Here is a 17,448-nt window from a genome sequence, read left to right as displayed (position 1 = left end):
CATATATACACTACCAAATGTAACATAGATAGCTACTGGGAAGCAGCCGCATAGCACAGGGAGATCAGCTTGGTGCTTTGTGTCCACCTAGAGGGGTGGGATAGGGAGGGTGGGAGGGAGACACAAGAGGGTGGGGATACGGGGATATATGTATACGTATAGCTGATTCACTTTGTTATACAGCAGCAACTCACACAACAGTGTAAAGCAATTGTAGTCCAATAAAGATGTTAAAAAAAATTAAATGCCTCAACACAGAGCTACAGCCAAGGGTAAAGCCAATCAGTGCACAGAGAGCTACCACAAATAGGTCTCTGGAGGGTGAAAAAATGTGACAGATGTAGACAGAGTCACTTGAAAGAATATTTCGGCAATAGACATAAGATGCTTGACCTAACAGATGTTTACAGTTAATCAATCCCATTTTATATCTATGTTCACAGAATATTTTTCTGATGCCATACCTGGCAGCCATCATGAAGGTAGTAGAAAAAATTGCAGAACCACAGCTTGATAGGAATTGGAAATTCTATTCGGTGACAAGAATCCACGGCTACTCTTACAGAGCTGCAGGCAAAAGCAGTTTCACTGCCAAGTCCCCCATCCTTCCCTCAATACCCACTGAAGGCTTAAAGGAAATGCGCCAACTACTCTGTCAATTCGGAAAGGGCCTTGCAAAGCCCCATCTGCATGCACCTCTGTTATCCTTACCCAGAGACTCCATCACAACCTTCCCATGGAGAGGACTCACAGGCAGAGGTGAGGCACTGATGCGTCTCCATGAGAGGCAGTCTGGCTTGCATTCAATTGTGCCAGCCACGCTGACGATCAGGAGAGGCTGGGTCACCGTTGGCATAAGCTGGGATGGGCTGCTCTTCCTTATGTGGTACCCTCTACAGAAAATCACCAGCAGTCCCAGCCTGACACAGCTGAGGCCTTCTCCAGCTGCGAAGGAAAAACATCAGAGGCAATATCTGCTCTCCCCCTCCTCCCTTTTTTTTCCTCCCTTCCCTGTAGACAGACACAGCATGAGGTTCCTGAGGAATTAGTGTGGGAGGACGCCTCCCCCGCTGGCAGCCAAATGCCAACCGCAAGTCCTGCCTATGTCTGACATTTCTGCATTTCTCTGGGTTAACATTGTTTGACACAGACTTTTAAAAATATCTCTTAAAAAGGTTTGTGCATGTGTGTGTGTATGTGTACAATTTCTGTTGTTTCAAGGCATCATCATTGGGTGTATTTATTATTACTTCAAACAACTATTCTCTTAGTTGCTGACATATCTCTGCTTTGGCATTTCTACTTAGGCAGAAGTAATTGGTTTCAGAAGGCTGGAAACCCTTATTTGAAACCATGTGCACATTCTTGTTGATGGATGCCATAAAATGTTCCAATATCATCTTCCCTCAAGTAAAACAAGCATTCAAATGCAGAAAGACAGAATGTGATTGACAGCATGGCATACTTACATTTTAACTACCTGTTGTCAAATTATTTTAAAGCACCTGTATATGAAATGGGGTCAGTTCTCCTTCTTGGTCAGTTACCTTTAGATAAATCTTACCAAGTCTGAAAGGGATTCTCTCTCTCTTTCCGAACTAGAAAGTACTTGCCATTTCTTATGGTTCCTAACTGTCAAAGGGCCGATGAAGGCAAGGTATGTCTCAAACATTCATATAAGGTGCAGTCTCTGGGGGAGAAGAGGACAAACAGCTATCCATCATGTCTGGAAGAAAGGTCTAGTTGTAGCCTGTACACCCAGATAGCAGGGCTTTTTTTCTTGCAATGTTTCTCGATATGTTTTCGCATTTTTTTAAAGGAATGTCATGGTATGGCTGAAGTGGATGACATTGATGTGGCAAGACAAAGACAATTCTATCAAGAAACAACAAAGCCCAACTCCAGATGGTGTGGGGAAGGGAACTGAATGGCTATGCTTACCTATAGCAGAATGAGCAACTGGGCATGGAGCCTCAACCCCAAGGGTTCTGGGTGCCCGTGCAGGAAGGCACCTCTGAATGTGTTATGTACCACCCCAGAATGCACTGCTACTGGTGGACTCTTCAAACACCTCCTTGGAAACTCAGGGCAGAAATCCCATCCACAGATTCTCTAAGTGATGCCCATCTATAAGCAATATAGCAACTCAGTTAAGCCTGAGGACTCTACAATCAGACTGCACGGTTTCAAACCCCAGCTTTGTCACCTAATTAGGAGACAAATTAGGCAAGTGGCTTAGCCATACTGTGCCTCAGTTTCTCCATCCATACTATTGGAATGATAAAAGAAGCTACCTTAAAGCGGTGTTATGACGACTGAGTTAATACATGCAAAAACACTTAAATCACTGCCTCTTATGATCACTATTGTTAATATCCAGTCTCCTGTGTATTACTCCCCTACACAAGGGAAACTAGGTCACCTTCCATTCTTGATTAGCTAGTGTTGTCAGAAATTTCTTCTCCACACTGAGTGCAAATTAACCTGGCTAAAATTTCAGTCGATTTACCCCAGGCCTAATAGGAAAGGCAGAGCCAGGATGTCTCATTTCTCTTCCCTTGACAGTTCTACACAATATTTGAGACAGCTGTAATGTATCCCTAAGTCTTCAAGACCAAGCCTTTCCAATTTTTAACTTTTCCTTATATAGCAAATTTCCCAGATTTTTCTTCATCTTTATCATGTTTCTTTGATTCAGATTTGTCAGCATCTTTAAATTGCATCATATCAAATAGAACAGAATTTTCTGGGTGTGGTCTAAGAATGCAAACTATGGGAGACTACTATTTTTCTTAGCCCAGATATGATGTTTCTTCAATCTTCAAAACCACCAGGCACAGTCAAAATTCATATTCAAAGACCCACCTCTTACCCCAAATGCATTTTTTCAAATACTTAGAGGACTAAAGGAATTCTCTTTCTCTCTTTCTTCTCTGACATCAGTATGAAGGCTACATAGAGTCAAGCACTCTCTTGTGTATAGACCCATGCAACTAAACATTTGCAATTATCCTGAGCCTAAAGAACCTTCTGGAAAATTAGTTCACAGCTCTCCTGGATAGAAATATATATCTAGAACTAAGATTGCAAAACACCTGGGTGATCAATCAGCATAACCATCTTATTTTTCGAAAGAAACTCAGAGAGCTTAAATGACTTACCCAAACTCACATATGGATGGAGCTGAGAGTTAAGCCAATATGAAATCATGAGCAAGAACTTTCCCAATGCCTCTTTACATGACCAACTGAAAGTTTTCCTTCTCATAAGCTCAGTTAATCCAGCCTATTTCTTTTCAAAGGAGATTCACCAGTGGAACTGGGCAGCTTTTCCATCACAGCAAATCAGCGCACCTGACTGGCCATCCTCATTGAAAGAGAGCTGGATGTAGGTGTGGGAAGTGATGAATGATAAGTAGAGTGGAGTCTCAGAAGGGTATTTCAGAAAGGGGCCCCAGGCTTCCCTGGTGGCACAGTGGTTGAGAGTCCGCCTGCTGATGCAGGGGACACGGGTTCGTGCCCCGGTCCGGGAAGACCCCACATGCCGCGGAGCGGCTGGGCCCGTGAACCATGGCCGCAGGGCCGGCGCGCCCGGAGCCTGTGCTCCGCAACGGGAGAGGCCACAGCAGTGAGAGGCCCACGTACCGCAAAAAAAAAAAAAAGGGGGGGGGGCCCCAAGAGCTATAGGAGAACGTTATATAGGTCTTTCTACCTGAAATCTCTTTCAAATTTCTCAGAATAAAATCATCATATACCTTAAATTTGCATTTGCCTGTGCGTCCATATTGTTGACTCAGCAGTAGTATGTCCTCTACAAAGAGATTTGTCTCTAAATTTTTCCTGACTGTACTGACAGACAGATGACCTGGACAAGGAATGGGAAATTCACTTCTTTCTAAAAGGAAATTAACCAAAACATGCTTTCTACTGTCTGAGAAAGAGAATGTGAAACTGAATATAAAATATGTGTTTGTGTTGTAGCTTTAAAAGCAACCGAAACAGTGGGAATGCTACTTTTAAAGCAGTTTCTTATCCTGGAAGCAGTTGTAACTAAAATCAAAACAACAACAACAAAAGCAAAAAACAAAACAAACAAACCTCAGGTCACAGGATTGGCTGTTCAACACGTAAGAAGATAGTTCCCTGATTTTCTCTGCTAAAATGGCTTTTCCCTTTTCTCATTTTACTTTGCTTAATTCCTGTGGCACATTACATATTTCATGGTAATAGTTTGTGTATGTATTTCCAATCCGCTACTAGATTGTAAACTTCCGAGGCAGAAGGACAAATTATCATGCTGTTCTCTGCCATCATTGCACCTTACACAGTACGACAACCTTATGTTGGTTCTCTCAATATCACTCTTGCTCCTCTCTCTAATTCTTTATCCACATGGCAGGCAGGCAAAATGATCTTTTAAAGACAAATCTGATCATGACAGCCCCTTCTTCAAAATTCTTCTCTGGCTTCCCAGTTTTCCAAGGATGGAGTCCATATCCCTTTAAGATGGACCAGGAACCTGTGTTGGATCTGGACCTTGCCCACTTCTTACCATCTGTTTCACTCCTCTCTCCTGCTCCCTCTCTCTGCCCCAGGAACCTTATCCTTTCATTCTTGGAACTCACTGTTTTCCTCCCAGTCCGCACATATTCCTCCTCTCCCTCCCTCCCTTAACCCCTTTCTTCTGGTTACCTACTATTAATCAGTTCAGTTCTTTAGGGAAGCCTTTCCCGATATCATATTCAAGTCAGGTACCCCTGATGTCACATACTGTTGTCCTATCCTATAAATTTTCTCTAAGACCTTCCTAAAGCATAATTTCTGAAATACTGGTGGAATATGATATAGTCACTTCAGAAAATGTTAAGTCCTAAGTTCTCAGAGACCTTCTACAGAGCCATACCACGGAAGGAGGAATTCTATCTCCCTCCTGGAAATAAAATATCAGTCCAGACATATTTCTGGAGGAGGTGGCAGTTAGAATCTACCATAATGCCGAATCAGCCACCCACATCATTTTTACGTTAAAAAAAAAGCCCCAGGCTGGTTAATGAGTTTAGTATTCAAAAGACTCCCAGAGGTCTAGGGAAAGGATCAAAATGTAGGTATATTACTTTAACATAGTGTGGTTTCAAAGTCCCAGTTGTCCATTCTTGATTAACTGCCCGTTTGGTATATCAATCATCCCAGCAGAAAATGTTAGGTCACCACAAACATAGCACACCTGGGTTCATCCCCTTTACAATCAGACTCACACTTCAGAGAATGCTGGAGTCAAAAGAAGAGGACCATTGCTGGATGACGAGGGCAAAGCTATCACCAAGAATTACGCAGTACATTAGAAGTCAATGAGAAAGATGCTGCTCTGATAATCAGACCCCTTAACCCGCAGGTGTCACTGGAGCCCTTGAAGCTCTAAGCACATTTACAGGAACACCAACTAGAACACATAAGAGCATAGGGCTAAGCCATCCTGCTGAAGCAGGGGAAGAGAAATGGAGAATTTACATTCATTGAGCACCTATTCTGTGCCAGTTCTCTGTTAGGGGCTTTACAGCCAGTTTATCATTTAAATCAACTTAACGCTTGGCTCAGTCTTTCCTTCCTTAGAGTTCTCCAGGGAGGCTGTTAACTTGCCCCCTGAATAATGAACCAATCCTGCAAGGAACCCCCTTATGCCTTTTCACTTTAAAAAATCATCTCCATTACTTTTGACAAAGTCTACTATACCTGATCAAAGCAAAAGAGAGATTATTAAGATGATGATGATTTTATCAGAATGGGCAATGTAGCTAGGGATCGAGCCACTTCCAGATCCCAATTTGGCCCCCAAATTGCCTCCTTCATAAAAGGAGGTGTTGATCTTCTTATTAATCTAATATACATGGTCTAAGAGATTTGGGGTAAAAAGCAAAGATACCCACTCAAAAAAGAGAGAGATCAAATGCTAATGCACGTCACTGGCTGATCTCACTGCGCTGCTCCCCCTTCTTATGCTGACCTGGAAGATGTGGGTCACAGGACTCAGCATTGAATTCGTAGACCTACTCAGTCTTTATAAATCTCACTTTCTTTCCCTTGAACTTTTATTTCCTTCTGTTCATCTAATTATGGATATCTGAACATTCTTTTTGCCCTAACCTACTCAAGTGTAAGTATTTTAAAGACAGGAACCGTATCTTATTTATGTCAGTTCTTAATATAAATACCTTGTATACTTCTTGTCCTAAATAACAAATTTTTTTTCACTTTTGCCTCAGGTTCTCTGCTGTCACAGTAAAAGTAATACTCAATTTCAATAGACATGTAATGAAATCAATATCATTATGTTTGATTCCTTTAAAAAATGGAGATATATATACAAAAATGTGAATTGTTCTTAGCTTAATGAAAAACAAGCAGTTTCTTACAGATTGAAATGTCTTTATACATCAGCACCTTAAAGAGGGATCAATGAAACATAATGGAATTACAAAAACTTCTCAATACATACCATAACATAATTTAATCTAACTATTAAATTGGGGTAGGGAGAATTCTACATATTCTTACCAGAAAGAAGAATTACAGAAAAAAAAAAATACTGACCAATGGGAAAAATTTCTGTTAATGACCACAGGCAACTGGAAGACATAGAGACAACAAATTCCACAGTAGGAAGTAGTATAGGGTAGTACATTTTCAGAAAGGAATTCTCTGGGATGTGGAGGTTATAAAAGGTAAAACTAAGCTTTGATCCTAGAAATCTTTAAGGAAAAATGATCACATTACTATAGGTTTCTGGCAACTGGAAAGTAACAAGGATTAGCCAGAGAAGCTTTATAAGAAACTGTGAAAAAGACTGAGAATGTACAGAGAAGAGGATCTGAAATAAAATGCAGTGTGTCACTTAACATGATAAAAAACAAAGAACAGGAACCTACACTTATCATTAAAAGAAACTTCAGAACTAGGACCACCTGTTGTTTTTCTAATTCATGAAATAGTTGAAAATAAAAGTCATAGGATACTGTTGACCTTGAAGACCAAATCCACAGCAAGTAACCAAGAATCAAATTCAGTTTTTAATCCCTTCAAATGAAAGAGATGGTATTTTTCCCCCGAAAGGGAAGACAACCTCATGATCAAATGACTCAGAAAAGGCCCAACTGATGTTACTGAAATTTGGCAAAAGTATTCACATTTCAGCTGAGTTATAAGGTTGAGGTTTTACAGCCCAGAGACATACCTTTAAGAAAGTTACAGGGGAACATAAATAGATTTTTAGAATAGAAATGGCCCTTTCAGCATAGGTTAATGGAAGATATTCTATCGCTAACTTGGGCAGGGAAAATGGAGAACTGATATAACAGGTTACCGAGGCTTGATAGCGAAATTGCCTATCTTTACGGAAGTTTTGCAGAATATTTAAAAAAGACACAGAAGGAAGGGCTTTACGTCTTTAAATGTGACTATTTCTCTCCATTTATCCTGTCAGGTCCGTATTCTAAGCCACCGGGATATGTCACTTGCTCCCTGCTAATTCTTCCTCCATACATTGCCTTGAGAGGTAGTGTTTTGATTTTTTGTTTTGCTTGGTTGTTTTTGTTTTGTTTTAATACAAAGCTGAGCATAAGCTCACTGCCTTCTGCCCCTGACAGACAGGTCCTCTTGACATACTCTATTTCTTCATGGCTCTTCCTATGATTTCAATGATTTATCTATTTATTTACTATCCATTGTTTTTGTCAGCTCAGGCTGCTATAGCAAATACAAGACTGAGTAACTTAAACGACAGACTTTTACTTCTTACAATTCTGGAGACTGGAAGTATGAGACAGGGTGCCAGCAGTGTTGGGCACCTGCTTTGTGAAGGATTGCCTTCCCATTGTGGCCTCAGCTGGTGAAGAATGAGCACTGAGTTCTGGTCTCTTCATCCCCTTCTAAGGGCACTAACCCCATCATGGGGGCCCCACCCTCAGGACCTCATCTAAACCTAACTACCTCCCAAAGGCCTCACTTTCAATTTATGGTATCTAAGTTATACAGCAAAAAGCTTTTCTTCTTTTCTTTTCTTTTTTTTTTTAAAGATCTATTAGAATGCTGAGGGAAATCAAGGGAGTAAGAAATCCCCTTGTACTTCCTATTGGGAGAAGGGTCTCAGATGGAGCTCTACCCAGAAGCTGCCATAAAGGCAATGGCTTCACTGGGCAAAGTGATGGCAGAGCTGGCATTCTTTGAGACTTTTTTTAAAGATCTATTAGAATGCTGAGGGAAATCAAGGGAGTAAGAAATCCCCTTGTACTTCCTATTGGGAGAAGGGTCTCAGATGGAGCTCTACCCAGAAGCTGCCATAAAGGCAATGGCTTCACTGGGCAAAGTGATGGCAGAGCTGGCATTCTTTGAGACTCTTGGGAAATACCCTCATTCCTTCACAGAGGAGGCAACAAGCCAGAATCAGAGGGGATGGCTTCTGGAGCCAGTGTCCACGGAACTGTCGGCCTGGGGGATGCTGCCTCCCTCAGGGGGCAGCCAGAGGACGGTCACTGGGACTGTTTGGAAAGGAGAAATTTTGGTACTTCCTATTCCTGCCTTCTAGCCACCTTTTCCAATTTCCTCTCGCTGTAATTAGTAACTAACGGCAGGCAGCTAATTGAAGATGTATTTGTATGACTTGCTGTTCTGGTGAGAATCTATACAGGGGCTGTTGTTGTCTGTTACCTGTCCAGAAAGGTGTTCACAGAGAGATGGGTGATGCTGACACGGGTGTCTGGTGTCACATGGAGATAAAAAGGTGCACGGAAGACCATCAGTCAGCCACAAACATCCAAGTTCCAACAAAAGAGGAAAAATTGACATATTAAAATCTATAGGCCCTAGGAGGATACTAAACTCAACACTTTTTTTTTTTTTTTAAAGAGAGAGAGAGAGAAAGCACAGTACCCCGCAATACATCAATTAAAACCTGCCGCTTCCCCGAAGTTGTCAGCTGCAGAGCAGCTGCCAGAAGTCCTCCTTCTCCGAGGGTGTCTTGAAAATGAACACCTGGGGCAGCCAGAGCTATTAATAGGTGGAGGGAATGATATAAAATGTCACAATGCACCTTTCCAAATAAAAATGTGTCCAGACTTCTCCGGGAGGGAAGTAAGAGAGGAAAATGGCCCAAAGTACTTAAGAAATGATTGCATTTTCCTTTTTTTGAACTCCTACTATATATTATAAGGGAGAGCTTGTCACTTCCAAGGTGTCTGGCCTCTCTCACTGCTGTTCTGGAGAGTTTCATAACACAGTCACAGCCGGCAGGGTCTTCTTGCCTCCTTCTTCTCACAATAGGGGGCCAAGAGGCATTGTTTCTGTTCCAACAAGGAGAGTCTGTGGGTACAAGGTGCTGACTGTCACCACAGCACAGTGTTGAGGAAGGATGGGGGTCCCCTGTCACTGCTGCTTCTACTGCTTGATGCCTAGTCCAGACAGGGAAGAGAACCCTGGGACCCCCCAAGTCACAATACTTTAACAAGTATACTCAAAATCCCTGAACATGCTTCTCTGGATTGATTTCAGAATAATCGCCATACATTTCTTTTTAGTATGATGCTTTCCTGGTAAGACCAGGAAAAAAGAGATTCTATATCTGGAGAAAATAAGTTTCAGTTCCTGCTGATTTCTAGAATTTAACCTTGAAGTTCAAAAGCTGGGTGAGCATGGGAAAGACACTTAACTGCTTTAGACACCAATTCCCCCAATTATAAAATAAGGTACTCCAACATAATGATTATTCAAGCTCCCTTTGAGTTTTAAAATTCCTGTATTGTATCACTGAGGCAAGAATTTTGCCCCCGAAACAGACTCAAGAAAGCTCTCAATGAGGATAAGGTCAACAGTCAGCGCTTCAATAGAGGCTGATTAAAAGATCTACTCTTTCTTTCTTCTTTTTTTAACAGCAAAGTTTGTTCTATTTCCCTCCAACCAAACTATCAAGCTTCTAGTTGTTTTAATTTAACTTTATTACCCTTTTGTCTTGTCAATAAGAACATAATAGTGTCCTTAAAGAAAATGACAGCTTTTTTCTTTGAGGTTTATTTCAAACAGTTTTCTTTCTTCTTAATGAGGCTGATCCATGTTTGCAGTTGCATATTGTGTTCTTTTAATGGGAAGGTTTTCAAACACTGAGAAGAAAAAGAAAAGCCAGCTTTCTTTTCCTTATTTATTATTTTGCTAGCCTTTTTGTCACTTCAAATAGTTACCTTACACATCATTTACAAATCATGGGCTTTTTGCAATGCAGCGCATTTCAAGGATGGTGCCTCTTTTTTTTTTTGTCTTTTCGTAAATGAGGTCTTGCCCAGACAGTCAATGTCTCCAAATCACCCCTCCTTCTGCGGCCCTGGGTCCCCTGTGTTTTCTTCCACAAACGGTAGGGGCCCAGCAGCTTTAAAGCTTTTTGATCAGGTTTCATGCAGGGAGACATTATGCATTAACTGGCATATTGGAACTACCACCGAGGCACCATTAGTCAACAATTATTGGTCTTTCAAACTCTGGCCTCAGCTATCCCCCAGTTAGCAGACTCCTGGGTTTTATACTAAAAGAGAAAAAGCAACTGTGTGTGCGCGTTTGGTTTTTTTCTTCAGCATCGAGATGAGTTCAAGGATTTGGATTACGAAAGATTTTGGCAGCTCAGAATATAGGCATCCTATTCTAACGACCCAGATGACAAATGCGGATGAGCGGAGAACATAGATACACTCGTCCTTCTGTATCCATCGGGTGTCCAGGACCCACTGTGGATACCAAAATCTGTGGATGCTCAAGTCCCATAGTTGGCGCACCCTATTCTGCATCCGCAGATTCAGCCAACTTCGGATGGCAAACAAAATTCACAATCCATGGTTTATTGAATCCGCAGATGCGGAACCCATGGATACTAAAGGCCAACTGTAGTCAAATCTGCAAACGCGCTTCCTTTTAGCCCACTTCTTCCTTCTGCAAACGCGCTTCCTTTTAGCCCACTTCTTCCTTCTGCAAACGCGCTTCCTTTTAGCCCACTTCTTCCTTCCCCTTTCCCTAACCAGGCTGCTCTTCCCCAGTTTACTCGAGAAAACCCCCCTCTTAACTCTCCACTTGATTTGAGAACTTTAAATGGGCTCTGACAGTAACTGCTAAATACTAGCCATGTGGACATACAGCTATAAAGCATACATGAAAATGTATTGGGTAAAGAGCCTTAAAACCCAGAAAGTAATATTTTTAGGACTAGCCTTCTGACTTGAAGCCTATGAACTTCAGTTTTCTTTTTGGTACTATGCAAGGGTTGGGCTAAATAACATCTAAGGTTCCATCTACCTCTAAATTCTGTGCTAGGAACTATAGGAATAAAAATGAAGGTTAAAGGGACAAAAAAGCAAATGATGTGGCTGGGAAAGAGGGAATTATTGGAGAAAGGTGGGAATAAATTAGAGTGATGGTCAGATGATAAAAAGTTTCCAAAGCTCAGTATAAGAAAACTCTGGACCCAAAGTCGAGTTAGTTTAGGTTCCAGAAGAGGAGGTAGAATGATTCATTGCTGATTGGGGTGATTAGTTTGGTAACAATATGCAAGACACGGTTAGAAGATTGTTGTCCAAGAAAGGGGGGTTGAGGTGGTGAGGGCCTGGACCCTGGGAGGGATACTCACTCACTGTTCTTTCATCCAATTAAAACAGAAAATGGGTGACTCTAAGTTCCCTGGGGACCAGAGCCCTGTTTGTTTATAGGCTTAGCACAGGCTTAGCACAGTTTCTAGGAATAACAACAGGTGTTGAATGAATGCATGATTGTTTAAGTTTATAGAAAGTAACATAACTCCATTTTGATACACTGAGAGTGAGGGACTACAGATAGTGAAAAGAGCCAGGGAGGGCTGGTGTTTTTCTTCTTGAGGAAAGAGAAGATGGGCAGTGAAACTGACAAGAGAGTTCAGAAGGTAGACTGAGTTGCTGAGCCAGAAGTCAGGATAATATTTTCAATATTTTGACTTGAAGGTGAGAGTAGTATCTAGAAATGAGGGAAGATGGCATACATTCCTTAGAGCACTTTGTGTAGAGGTGACGGTTGAAGCAGGTTGGCTACACCATGGCCACGTCTCAGAGATGGTCCATGATTTAGAGAAACTCCTAAGGAACTACAAACTTAAGTGCTAGAACCTGAACCAACAAGGCAATTTCTCCACTGATTCCCTTTTGAAGATCATTCATTGTGTTTTCCTAGTTTTTCCTCCCTTAACCCTATTCTTCAAAATCTACTCATTCAAGAAAGGTTTGTTGATTATCTCATCTGTAACAAGCACAGTTAAAGATGCTGGAGAAAACAGGGGCCACGGCACAAAGTTCCAGCCCTCACGGAGCTTACTTTTGACACTAAGAAGGTTAAGAAGTAAATGGAAAAGAGAGTGACTGGTGGAGATGGTGAAATCACTTCAACCAGGGTGGTCAGGGGAGGTTTCTTCAAGGAGGTAACATTTGAGCTCAGACTGAACTTCTCAGATTGATGAGAAAGATGCAGTGCAGCTATAGGGTAGGAATGTGCTGGAAAGAGGAAACAAGAGCTAAGGTTTTCAGATGGGCATGAGCTTGGCATATCTGCAGGGTCTAAAGGAGGCTGGTGTGGCTGGAGCCCCATAAGTGAAAGGGGTAGTGGGGGCTGATGAGGTCAAAGGAGAAGGGACCACTAAGAAGGAATTAAGAAACAGGTTAGGGATGCTGTTTCTCAGTAAGAGAAAATCAAGATTGTCCTGATCCTTAATCTTTAAGAATAAAGCCCAGAGTATGAACTTCTGGTTGAACTCTATCAGGTACCTTTCATGAGTCCCTAGGCCCAATAACTGAGGGCAAAGGGTGGCTTTTATCTTGGCAGTTTCCCAGTTGTGTCTGCAGAGCTAAGATAGGGATCAAGTAGGACATGGAATAGAAAAGAAAGAAGAGAGATGCATGGCATTGTTTCTCAAAGATTGGCTGAGCTGAGGTATAAAACCACCGGGAAAAGAAATGGGAAATCCTAGCAGAAGGAGAATTGAAGTTATATAGAAAGGGAGATTGAAGGGAAATAGAGTCAACAAAATGTGAATTGACTGCACAAGCCAAAAGCAAACAGGAGAAGCATTCTATCAGGTGTGGGTGTGCAAAGTTTCCCAAGTTCCATTCAGCGTATCTCAGAAGCTGCTGTATTCTGCTGAAATGCAAATGGTCTTGAATTTCTGAGGTCACAATTAGTTGCACAAGTTTTTGCCTTCCTGTCTCTGTAACCCCATGTGACTGAATAAATGAAGAGAAGACACTAGCTAGAAAGGCAAAGATACAGACTTGGAAAGTCACTGTCGATTCAGAAAGGGGATTTCTTGGGCAAAGGGGTGGTGAGTGAAGATGGGAGAAACATATGTGTATCCAAACAAAGGCAGCTACCATCCTCCTTTTGGAGTGCCGTGAGCAAGATGGCAGACTTCTAGAGCAGCACACCTCACTACTGAGACAAGGCAGAAACACTTGCATCTGTTAATCAACTTATGGATTTTATTCTAGCAGCATCTTAGCAAGTTCTCACATAGAGGAATGACCATTTTCAAGAGACAAAAGGGTAGGAGAGGGTTACCAAAAATTACTTGCTGCACTTTGCTGGAGTACTACACTGTCATTTTACTGCTCAAGACGATGCCTCAACTAAGCACTCAGAAGAGGAAAGAATAGAAAACATCAGTGAAACAGGGTGGAAAGTGGTCCTTTATGGCAGCGGTCCCCAACCTTTTTGGCACCAGGGACCGGTTTCGTGGAAGACAATTTTTCCACGGATGGGGGCAGCGGTGGGATGGTGCAGGCGGTAATGCGAGCGACGTTGGGGGCGGCAGATGACAGAACTAGAATCCCACTAAGGAAAAAACAGGGGGAAACTTGAATCCCTGCTTTCTCTCCCCAAGCCTTTGAGAAAGAGAATTACTGAAGGTCATTGCTCTTAGACACACAGAATAGCCAGAAGCAATCTTTCTATTCTGGTCTGCTTTTCACAGATGACAGAGTGACTCAGTGATTCCAAGTCCTTCATTTTGTAGGTTAAAGAACTGAGGCCCGGAAATAGATGAGCCCCAAATGACAGACCTAACCTGTGCCCCAGTGCCAGCTAGGACACCATCCCTGGCCTGCTGGCTGTAACGCCACCCTTTGTTTCTTACCCAAGGGAACCCATGAGGGAGAGTGATATTATCACAAGGAATCACCTTACCTCATTTTAATGTAATATTTATGTCTATTATTCTCAAATTTCTCCACTTTAATATGAACCTGTTTCCTGTGAAGTACATCGTTCTGTTTAGAGCATTCATCCTTGTAATCTGAAGTGTGTCCCCGTCTCCCCCAAATTCACATGAAGTCCTCACCCCCAGTACTACAGAATGTGACTACAATTGGAAACAGGCCTTTTAAGAGGTGATTAAGTTAAAATGAGGCCATTAGGGAGGGCCCTAATCCAGTCTTAAAGGTGTCCTTATAAGAAGAGGAAATTTGCACACACACAGACACCCAGGGACGCACACACAGAGGAAAAGGCCATGTGAGGACACAGGGAGAAAGCAGCACCTGCAATCCAAGGAGAGAGGTGTCGGGAGAAACCAAACCCGCCAACACCTTGACCTTGGACTTCCAGCCTCCAAAACCATGAGAAATAAATTTCCATTGTCTAAGCCACCCAGCCTGCAGTATTTTATTATGTCAACCCTACTGAACTAATACAATCCCCTTAATAGATACTTATCGAGCACTTCATGCCAAATCTGTTTAAGACATCAGGGTTACAATAACGAAGAATCCACCTTTTGTCATGCGTTCCTGGGAATTACAGTCTTGCAAGGGGGAAAGACATCCAATAAATTGGGTTACTAATTACTTAATTAGAGTTACAGTAAGTCTTCTAAAAGAAAATCACCTAGCACAAGAAGCCACTCTCCTAGGAAGTAAGAGGGTATCAGAAGTGGGAAAAAGCAGATCTGACACGATGTAAACTCAAGTCCAATGTATCACTTTGTGTTCTAACAGCCTCTAATGCTACTTTCTTATTCTATAAACAATTAGAATGTCACACAGCCTGAAACTTCCACCATGTTATTGCATTGCCAGATACTAAGCAGTCACGGACACCAACCTGTGTTCTGAGTTACGAACAAAATCATACAAACAACACAACAAGAAAGAGGAGGCACACTGGAGCCAGGCAGCCATGACTGCTGGGGCCTCATCTGGTTTCCCTTTGACCTCAGAGGGGTAGGATCAGCTTAGTGCCCCCATGAGACTGTCTGCAAAGCATCTCATGGATCAGAGGCAGCAGCCCTGTTCATTCTTGGGAGGTCTCTCTTCAGTGGCCGTCTCACTTTACCTTACACCTTGCTTGCGTCCTAAAGTGATAGGAAGAACCCTGATAAGGCAGGGACAATTTCTTTGGGTCTTCACTAAATGCTGCCAGTGGTCCTTTCTCAGGAGCAGCGCTACATCAAGAGCCTGGAACAATCCCTGAATTCCTGCAGCCATGACTGCCAAGCTCTTAATTATGTGGAGGCTCCATGGGTCATCCGGCTGCCTCCTGCCCGTGTGTCTGGACTCCCTGGCAGGACTGCAGACAACCAGAGGGCTGCATACTCCACAGGACTGGACCCTTGGCAGGAACACATTAACTGCGGAGTTGAAATGAAGGAGAAGATCGTCTGCAACTGGCAACTTCCCAGCTGAGTTCTCTCTTCCTGGGAGGTATCAGCATGGACCTTCCGATGCAGCAGCCAAACAGTTAAGCCTCTGCCAGAGACAGATTTTGGACTCCTGGGATGGGGCACTGGCTCAGTAGCTGCCGGAGCTCGGTGACAGGCATGTTCTGATCAGAGGAGAGATGCTTCTCACCTCCCAGGGAAACTTGTTGATGAGCAGCCCGCCTCTGTAGGAACCACAGAACCTTTGCAGGGGCTCAGCGGATGAGCCTGGCGTTGAGAGGACCATCATTTTAGACTCGCCCTTTTAAAATGCTTTGATGTGGGAGCTCTTGAAACTGGCTAAGTACCCAGAGGTGAATAACGAACTTAAAAATAGGACATGATCGGGAGGGACAGGAGTTGTCTTTCTGAAAGGCAGAAAGATCTGAATTAGAATCCCAGGTGTGACAGGGATGGCTTCGATGGCCTGGGGCAAATCTCATCAACTCAGCTTCATTTTCGATACCATTCAGGAGGGAGGCCGGTGCTTCTCTGCAGCCAGGTCGACCCGAGGCTTAACTGGCCTGGCTCACCTTGGCTGGGGAAGGTGGGCTTCCTCACTGGCATTCCATGGTGGGGCTGCTCTGGCTCCTCCTTAGGGCCCCCTGCTTGCTTTTGGCCTCAAGACCTTCAGATTTCAACAACACTCCTCAAGTTCTCTCTGGGGCGACCTCACCTGGAAGTATGCATGCCAGGGAGCCCTTCCTCTCTTCTAAAGCCTTGCTGCAGCACCTCCAGCGTTTCTGTCCTGGGCCCTGATGGTACAGAGGTCCTAGGTGACAGCTGCTAATCCAACACATTTATCAGAGCAGAATTTTTAAGGTTTTCTAACAGCTTTCCATTTTCTCTGAGGAGATGGCATCTTTTACTGAGACCTTAACCTGAAGAAACGAGTGATACCGAATTTGTAAACTGGATTTACAAAAGAGGTATTTTGATATCTATCTATCTATGTTGCATTTCTGGCTCCTTTAAAATCATGAACTATAGGCAGATGGCTCTTTTGTGTTCAAATTCCTTCTGATTAGAAGCAGGAATAGACATTTCTAAGTTCCTTTGGTAACATTTATCACATTTATAAAACTTCATTTTTTTTTTCTCTCTCCTTCCCCACTAGATTATAAAAGCAGCACAAGAGTGGTCTAGATCTTAATGCTGCATGGCATTTATTTAGGTGCCCAATGAATAACTGATGAATTGATACGGACTGTTCTGGGAAGTTGGTCAACAGTTCTCATATCAAGCCCAGCCCTCCTTTTTAAACAATCTGCTAAGTATTTCTACTTATAAAAGGTTTTGTTTACCAAGTTGCATTTATTTAGTATTGACTTTTGAACCAAAAGAAACTTGACATTTTAGTTAGCTTGTACCAAGAAGGGTACTCCTTCTGTTTGGCTTTGTGAAATACTGAAATGACCTTGGGTACCCCTATGTAGTTTTGTTCACCTGTAAATTTTGAGACTCCAACATGGGAATTGGTGGGTAAGATTTATTTATATATTATAGGAAGTTGAACCATAATTTTCAGACACACTGGATATGGCTGCCTGACATACCACAGTATGACTGTATTGGAACTTCAAAGGAATTGTATTCTGTTATTATTCTTTTTCTTTATATATTAATGTTTGTTGTCTCTACAAGACTCCAAAGAGAGCCAGATGCACGACGGATATAACTGGTTAATTTGTCTACACCACACTAAATATCCAG

The 17,448-nt window shown here is 42.5% G+C and overlaps 1 protein-coding gene across 1 annotated transcript in view; it reads right to left on the bottom strand.

The window, feature by feature from the left end:
- TENM2 (teneurin transmembrane protein 2) overlaps positions 1 to 945 on the bottom strand; it is a 554,076-nt gene extending 553,131 nt beyond the window's left edge. Inside the window, exon 1 of the mRNA XM_055086878.1 lies at positions 712 to 945. Within this exon, the coding sequence (XP_054942853.1) occupies positions 712 to 856 (145 nt within the window). The 5' untranslated portion in view covers positions 857 to 945. The remainder of the gene's footprint in view (positions 1 to 711) is intronic.
- Between the last annotated feature and the right edge of the window lie 16,503 nt (positions 946 to 17,448).

The sequence above is a fragment of the Physeter macrocephalus genome, chromosome 8 (assembly GCF_002837175.3).
Source record: "Physeter macrocephalus isolate SW-GA chromosome 8, ASM283717v5, whole genome shotgun sequence".
Taxonomy (NCBI): Eukaryota; Metazoa; Chordata; class Mammalia; order Artiodactyla; family Physeteridae; genus Physeter; species Physeter macrocephalus.
Note: the sequence above shows the minus strand (reverse complement) of the source record. Positions and strands in the feature narration are given on the sequence as shown.